This window comes from Rhagoletis zephyria, unplaced genomic scaffold, assembly GCF_001687245.7.
Source record: "Rhagoletis zephyria isolate East Lansing unplaced genomic scaffold, Rhagoletis_zephyria_1.1 Rzeph_scaffold_12078, whole genome shotgun sequence".
NCBI classification, from domain to species: Eukaryota; Metazoa; Arthropoda; class Insecta; order Diptera; family Tephritidae; genus Rhagoletis; species Rhagoletis zephyria.
The window spans coordinates 1-8689 of NW_016169152.1; the positions used below are offsets into that span (position 1 = coordinate 1).

At 37.3% G+C, this 8689-nt stretch overlaps 1 protein-coding gene across 1 annotated transcript in view; it reads left to right on the forward strand.

Moving 5' to 3' along the window:
• Positions 1–568: 568 nt before the first annotated feature.
• Positions 569–8689, forward strand: part of LOC108377423 (uncharacterized) — a gene marked incomplete at its 5' end in the record, with an annotated part of 14950 nt that continues 6829 nt past the window's right edge. The window contains 2 exons of the mRNA XM_017633690.1: positions 569–1016; positions 3823–4224. Coding sequence (XP_017489179.1) covers positions 569–1016; positions 3823–4224 — 850 coding nt within the window. The remainder of the gene's footprint in view (positions 1017–3822; positions 4225–8689) is intronic.

Consider the following 8689-nt stretch of genomic DNA (forward strand, 5'->3'; position numbering starts at 1 on the left):
TAGTAGTCAAGAGTTCTAGCTTTAAATTAAACCTAAGTGGAAGGTTCCATAACCTTTGGTTTCTTTTCCAGAGCTTCCCAAATATTGAAAAAATGCGATTTTTTTAAAGTTTGATTTTAGTCATAAATGACTATGTATAAGTGACTATCAGTTCAAGGTGCAAAGATGATATTTTCAGGGGTAGTACTCGAGAGTTCTAGCTTTATTTTAAGCCGAAGTGAAAGGTTTTGTCGCTTTTTGTCGCTTTTTGTTTCTTTTTCGACACTTTGACCTCGTTTTCTTAAGTGTTGCTCCGTGTAATTGGAAGTAGTGGGGTATTCTAGCTTTTATTTAAGCCTAAGTGGAAGGTTCTATCAGCTTTTCTATCAAACTTGTTTTCCATTTTTGTTGGACTGTTTGTGCAAACAAATTTTCTTTCAATCAATCAAACATTACTTTCAAGGAACACAAATTTTCTCCGCTTTTACCCACTTATATACACCATGCACATACATATGTATGTAGCATGCAAAAAATTCTCTCTTTGCAATTTCTAGTTACCAACACATGCTCTCTTCTTACATTGCAGGCAAACTTTACTCAGCCGGTGGCCTCTCTTCCATATTGCGCGAGCTTTCCGATGACATTATACCCGCAGATGGTGAGGAAATCTACAATCCATTCACACCGGTTGTCTCTCCCACCGAGGAGGATACGCCCGCACACATTGACAAAATGTTCCTGCAGACGTCATCGGGATATCGACCAGTTGAGCACTGCTACTATAAACATTCATTTGTAGGCGTAGGGGCAGGTGGCAGCAGCGGTGGTGGAGGCGGTAGTAGTGGTAGCGGAATAGCTGGCGGTGCAGGTGGCACTGGTGGCGGTGGTAGTGGGCGCTATGGCATAGTTGGTGGTACACATCGATTGTCAGCCGCGGGCGGCAGCTTGGCTGGTGGTATGGAACATGCGGGCATGTTGCGGGCGAGCGGTAGTTTTGGCGATACGCGTTGCCTACTCGATGCCGAGTGTGGAAGGTGAGTAGCGGTTGGTTTTGAAAAAAAGAACAAAACCGCAGCGGTTGTTATAAGACATATTGTGTGGGTGTCAAATTTGCGCTGCTGCTAGCTAAATCTGCAGCGACATGTTATTATGGTAAATGTGACGACGACCAAAGCCAGTTGACAATTTCTTTTTTATTGGAAAGTTAGTTTAAGAATATAGAAATGGTATAGGGATATGATTTTCTCACATACATATATGCATATACATACATAAGTATTTACCCTGCGAACCATTTTTTTCGAAGTTTTCTGAATTGTACAGAAATTTTAAAGAATTTTAAAGTAAACTGTCAAATGACGCGTTCATAAGGGATTGCAGAGAACCGAGTACCGATTAATCTGTCTAACCTGGCGTATACGCAACATCAGTTGAATGCGTGAGGGCTATAAAAAAATCCCCACCAAGTATTTCCTTGCTGAAATGATTAAATAAAAATTATGCATGCAATTGAGTACATTGGTTACGGGATGAAAATTTTACTCGATTCTGTACGATTCTATAAAAAAATAAAATAAAATTTTATGTTAACTTGAAGCCGGCGACTAATGAATTTAAACATTTAGATGTTGACTATAAAGGCCTGTATGCAGCTCTCAAGAAAAGCAAAAACTCCATATAAAATTACGTACAAGAAATGGCTAAGAAATTTTCTTTAGTAAAATTTCCTTAAGGCAGTACGGAGTTCTTAAGGAATTTGCTACGCTTTCTACGACGGTTTTCTAAAGTTTTTTGTGTGTATATATGCCCGTTCCATTATTTCTTGAGGAAAGAGTGAGGCAACAGGCTATGAAGTATCAAAAATGTCAAAATTCCTTCGACATTTCTTGGCCGTTTTCTTGAAAGCTGCATACAGGGCATAAGTATAGTATTGGTTAAATTGTCTGAAAGAATATATGTATAAAAATTCCGGAAGCGTTTTCCACTATTTATCTTTTAAACGAGACAAAGCAATTCTGAAGCTTCTAAAAAGTTAGTTACGCTGCTGCTAGGTTGCCTAAGATTTTGTGGTCCGATATGATGGAATAGAATTGCTCGGATATTCAGTTCACCGATTAGGTTTCCATTACGACTTTGAAGTTGCGCTTGACAGATATTTTAATATCTGCTTATTCACTTATTAGGTGGTAACAAAATTTACCGGTTATAAAACGCTTTGAAAAATACAGAGGAAATCGGCGAAGTATTTGGTTTCCATTCAAACCGATAAAGGATTGGAGTGCCACATAAGACGAAGAAGGAAAATCGATATTACGACAGCGCGTAAACTCCCCCCCTTAAATATTGGAGAGCACCGGACAGAAAACATCTGCGACAACTGTTTGGTGTTCTAAATTCAATGTGACGTGATTTTGTCACAAAAGCTTGGGAGTCCATTAAAACTTCAGAGCTTAAGGCTCTATAGACAATTTTATAGTGACATAGCTGTAGATACTTCTAGTGGAAAATGTCCCAACCCTCTCAAATAAATTAGTATTCGTGGGATTTTTGCACGTCGCTTTATTTTTATTAGTTTTATGTTTTAATATAGCCAATTTATAGCAGTTCAACCATCCTTTTTGTTGAAAAAAAGAAACAAATATTTCTACATCTACGCTACTCGACTTTCTTGGTCTCCATATTAAATTCTAAAGTAACCTGTATCACTAAAAAAAGAAATATGCCACGTTTTCTATGAGAGGTTTATTTGTCACCTCCTCTACACCTATTCAAAGTGGGCACAGAAATGTCGTGGGCTATCATCGTTAGGCACAAATTTCATCAGTCGAGTTTATTTTTGGCTGTCAATGTACATAAAATGCTGGCAGCTATTTTTAGACAACGAAAACGAGAAAATCGCAGAACATAAAACGCACAATCCATGCTTAAAGCTATATATAGTTTACTTATGTATGACCGTATGTGTGTGGGAAAGTGTTTGTACGTACTGGTTTCGCATTGGAAATAAAATGAGTCTTATTTGCAACATATCCGACATTTGCCTCGAAAAGAGCTTACGCCTACGCAAATTACATAAAATTTGTACGAATTCAGCAAATGAATGTAAGAAAAGATAGAAAAAAAAAACGCATATAAAAAAGGTCGTAGCACGTAGACCCAGCTATTTTTATAGGTGAGTGTAATAAAGGCAGCGTGCAGGCATATCCCAGGAGGTTGTGTGGGTGGTCGGCGCGGTTGCGGCGAACCATAAGCCCACGTCTCTAGGCGCGACACTACGGCACACACAATGACCGTCTGGAAAAGGTTAATGTAGGCGTTGAAAGGTGGTTGAAAGCGACTCTAATTTGTTGTTACATATGAACATTTGTACATAAATACGTATGTATGTGTATTGTGTGTTGGCGTGTTCGGGCTTTCTGCCGCAGCAATGTCACGTTTCGCATAGAAGGTGGAAAGGCAAAACTTGAGGTTGATAAAAGCCAAAAAAAAATAAAAAAAAAATAAAAAATTACAATGACGTAAATATCGCAAATTTATTACTATTTTCCTTGCCAATATGTGTAGCCAGCCACTCAGCCATATTTGTATGTACAGCAACAATGTACAAATTTCAGCTGTAGATGGTGGGAAAACTCAACTGTACTTTCGAAAAGCGCAAACGTAAATAACCGCTCCTCAATTTGCCATTTACATACATACCAATTTTTATTAAATCCATTAAAGCCCATTGCGTGCTAAATATTTTCTTTTCGCTAGCACATTTTCCCAGTTTATCCCTCTGCAATCGAATTAGCTTTAGTATTCGCATTTTATCTTCTCTCTTCTTCCCTTTCTCCATAGGCATCATCGTGAGATCACGTCGAACATACAGCTGGCCTGCGTCATTCAACGAATTTGGATACTCATCTCGAATATCTGCCATGGTTTGCTAGCTGGTCTAGCTTTGGCTCATTTGTTGTTCGTGCTAAGCAGTCATCCGTTGGATTGGTCGCGGGTACTTAGTCTTGCGGGCGAGACTGTATCTAAGGCACAGGCGGCGACGACGACAGCGGCTTCGTCAGTGGTAGACGGAGGTGGCGGTGGCGGTGGCGGCGGCGGTGCAGACACTGGCAGTGATAAACTAATTTTAAGTGGCTCGCAGCAAACATTCAGCTTTGTGGAGGATTATGCCACTTTTGCTGAGATCTATCTGAATACATTCTACTGTTTGGCAATCATATGCATGGTTTCGGTTTTCGATCGGTAAGTTAATTGAAAAAACATTCATTTAGGAAAGAAAATTAAAGCTTAGCTGACCATAAATTTATTTAGTTTCGGCGAGATTTAAAGTTAAACGAAAGTTATGAGATATATGTGTTTATTATTTAAAACCAAATCGGAATAGAAGAACTTGATTGATGCTGGATGGTTCAGATACCTCGGATATATCTTCTAAATATAGCTCCAGCCATGCCATTATTTACAGATTAAATACATCTAAAACGAAAGCATCAGATACAGAGAAAATACTATGTACAAGCCTTATTCTTCAGGTGAGAAGTCAAAGAGAATGGCACAAGCAAAGAAATTCATAACTCTTTCCAGGAGAAACTACGAAAGAGTCCTTGAACTTAGTGTGGAGGTTCTTAGAACTCTTACAGGCTTCCTGACAGGACACTGCAAATTAAGGTGTCAAATAAAATGGCGATTTATGTAGAGGCTGAAGGTTGTGTGGTGAAAACCACAGAGTATATTATATGTGACTGCTCAATTGCCGTGTATTGTACACTTATACACGCGGTCAAATGATTATTTTTGGATGGAACATGCCATCATCCAATGTGCTTAATTTCTTAAACTACCCTCAGGTTGGAGTGATTGAAATTACGATTTAGCGCAGTAGATCTTTCGAGGTCGAAGCGCGAGTACTTATAACCGACGTAATAATCATATTCTCCAGGTACGATAGAGAGAGAGTAGACCGTCGATGTTAACTATGCTGCCCGATAATCAGCTTAATTTGCTGTGTTGCAGTATAGAAATTGAACGGGTGTAATGGTCAGCTTCCATGCTTAGGATGGAAGATCTACGTTATACTCCTACCAAAGCTTTCTGATGTTCCTTTCGTTTGGCACCCATATGGTGATACATATTTCTCTTACATAATATGATTTTTTAAACATGTGGCAACCCTACTATAGTTCAGCTAAGAAACATACCTTTTGAAAACCATTTCGATTAATACCTATTTTGTAATAATTGATTTATTTTTTTAAATAATTTGAATCAAATTCAAAGCTGGCAACTCTTTTCTTCAAAAAAGTGAAATCTTATTGCACACCTAAGTCCAACCCTTTTAATTTGATGATGGACATGATGGCATTGATTATTAAATAATTTGAGTTTAATTGTTCAACAGGTGGCAACTCGTTTCGAAAAACCGAAATCAATTTGCAGACCAAGCGCTCTAATTTGACATCTTATTTTTGAAAATCGTCCTGTTCTGGACAAAAAATCCCTTCGCGTAATATATACAGTGACTCAAACAAATGACCACGGCTAGAAAATCTCGTTGATTTTTGAAAATTTTTTTTTGGTGACAGATTTTTGAACTTTTTTCCATATAAGCATGAATTTCTTATGAAAGAAAACGCGGGCGACCGTTTGCAATAAAATTTCAAAATAACAACGCCAGTTTTTGTAAATTGCACTTGTTATATTAAAAAAAAAACCGAAAAAGTAGTCTAAAAAAAATGTTACAAACAACGCGATTTTTTAGCTGATTAAAACTTGCACTTCATTAAACTAAAATTATATGGGCAATAAAACTGCATACCCACAAATGTTCTAAAGATTCAGAGTAAAAAGTTGAAATTCGGATGAAAATTTGTTAAATTTTCCTAAAATTTGTATAAGGTTGGGACTGTGATTTATATGGTTTTCGTTTTTATAGAAAAATAGCAAAAAAAAAAAATTAGCTCGAAAAACATTACGAATATTAAAAAAAAAAATCAACTCGTGGTCATTTGTTTGAGTCACTGTATGTATATAGATTATATATATAGATGCTAAAATGTCCTATCTCTATTTATATTTTCGGCCTCTTCCTAGAAGTGGTAATTGTTTAATGGCTGCTTAAATAGCTTGCTCCTGTATAGATCGCCAACCAAATTTTTATACACAAAACTTATCATCATAGAAGATTTTTTTTTTAACTAACTTCAAAAAAAGGAGAAGGTTGTCAATTTCTTTTATGTGTGTAACCGCATCATGTCAAAGGTGGTACCTCAGACTACTTTGGTTTACATCCGATCATTGGATCATGTAGATATTAACGATATTCTTAAATTTTTATACAATTGAAGTCGGTTTTGCTTTTTGCTTAGAAATTACTTGTTTTTTTTTTTTTTGTTTTAAATTCGCAACCTACATGTCTTTTGATATCCAAACATTCAGCAAAATCCTTAGACGTGATAAAATCAAAGTATGTAAGCTCAATTGAGTCTACCAGCCCCCCAACGCCCTCGAAGCGTGATTTACACTAAGCCTCCTTGATACACATTGCCGCTCTATAGACGAAACAGTAAAGGTCAATTTTACAAACACTTGAAAATGTGCAGCGTAGTAGCGATATTCCAATGGCAAGCCGTCAGCTGGTGGTGGTGGCCTTCTTTGGAGCAAAATCATATACATACATATGTATATATGTACGTATGTATGTATTTATTAAAAAATAGTGACGTAGGTATTACACATTCAGTAATCGCTGGTACGTGAGGCTGAGGGTGAGCTTAGACGTTCATAGCGTATCGAAAATGGCATACAAATGGCACAAGTGCAAGAAAACAAAAAAAAAAACAAAAACAAACCAGAGACACAAATCGCAAGGAACTACACGTGTCTGGGCCTAAATACATATTTGCTATGTGAATTAGTTGCAATTGTAAGGTAAAAATCGTCTTGAACACACATATTTACGAGTACTTGGCTATGTATGTACGAAAGCTTATGTATATATGTAAATGTATTCGCTTCCATTGGAAAACATATATCTATGTATATAAGTGAGGTTTTATTCTAGGCTGAAGGTTATTAAAAATATCACAGCCAGATCTGTGTTTATGTTTTTTTTTTTCACAAAGTGCACATTTCTATGTTTACCCAACCATGTACATATCTTAGTATTTTTGTGCAAAATCTATGTATTTATAGGCACTTGTGTGCATATTTAAGCACACAATCATTTTATTATTAGCAATTTTTTTTTGTAGCCATTTTCTATATTTATTCGCCCGTTGCTGCTCATTGCACACATGACTTGTTTCATAATTTCTATAGTTTTGCGGTTGTGTGATACTCCGTGTAAGGATATGCGGCACATACTCGTACATACTTACAATAAAAAATAATTATACACATATTTTAAACACCAGAACATCCTTTGCAATTTTGAGCACAAAGGATTTTATTTTTACATGCATTTATTATTTTCGAACATTTTTGTGATTAAAACTCTGAGTCTGCAACAGTTGGTATTTGCAAGGAATAGGGCTCCATTTGCCATCCACTTTTTACGAGTATATTCCCAGTATTGCATTTTTACTTATGCTTATAAGAAATGCAACTACAGCGGTTTTTCACGCCACTCTCTGAACCTTGCTTAGCTTAGTCCTCTTGTTGTAGACTTATCCAGGCACGCGCACCAAGCTTTTATGCAGCGAAACAAAATTGGACGTACAATCCCTAAGTACATTTAGTGCCCAATGTGAGGATTCAAATATTGCTTCATTCCCACAGCTAATTTACAGGCGTACAGTACATTTACAGTCGCCCTATAATCCTCATCTATATATATATATATATATGTAGCTATATGTCCAGAAAAACTCCAGATTTCTGACTTCTTCCAAGAGAGTCAGCTATACCGCTACTTAACGTGGAAAGCTGCAGTGCGGCGACTTTCGCATTTTGCCGGATTGAAACTAAGGTAAATTTTTCTAGCCTAGGTTTCAACGCTTTGTATTAGACCACGTAAAATTTGGGTGTGCTCTCAAACTGCCGCCAGCGTTAGATAATCAGCGTAAGCCCTGGCTGCCTGTATTTTGCAACTGTAGCAGCAGGATATTCACCAAATAGTTCTATAGGAGTGGGGGAAGGCACCGTACTGCAGGGTACATTTTGTTGCGTTTATCCTTGCAGAAACTTCTCCCATCTCTGAATAAATAGTGTTGCTGCCTAATTAGGGTGCTCACTATGGTCTCAGCTAGAACGTTATTGAAGGCACCTTCGATGTCTAGAACACACCTAATGCGAGGTCCTTAAAGACGTAGTTACTATCTGATGAAAAGCTGTGCCAACAGACCTGCTTTTCCAATGATATAAGTACGTATGTATATAACAAATGTTTCCAAAAGTGTTATCCAGTGGTCTTTCTAGTAGCTTGTGGCGGAACAAGTAAGGCGTTTTGCTTTAAATAAGTGGATATTCCTCCTTTCGGAATAAACACGACGCTCGCTAAAGTCCATTTCTTGAGCATGCTTTGATCCTACATGCCAAAGGAACTGACTCGTGATAATTATTAAACTTTAGTCTATAAAAATTGTTCCTAAAAAATCAGGGCTCTTGGAACAAAATTAGCCCCACTGCCTTGGCGCTAAGATACAGGAGTTATAGTACCTTAAGAGAGGGAATTGCTTTCCTTTATAGAGTCTCTCAGTACACGTGGAAG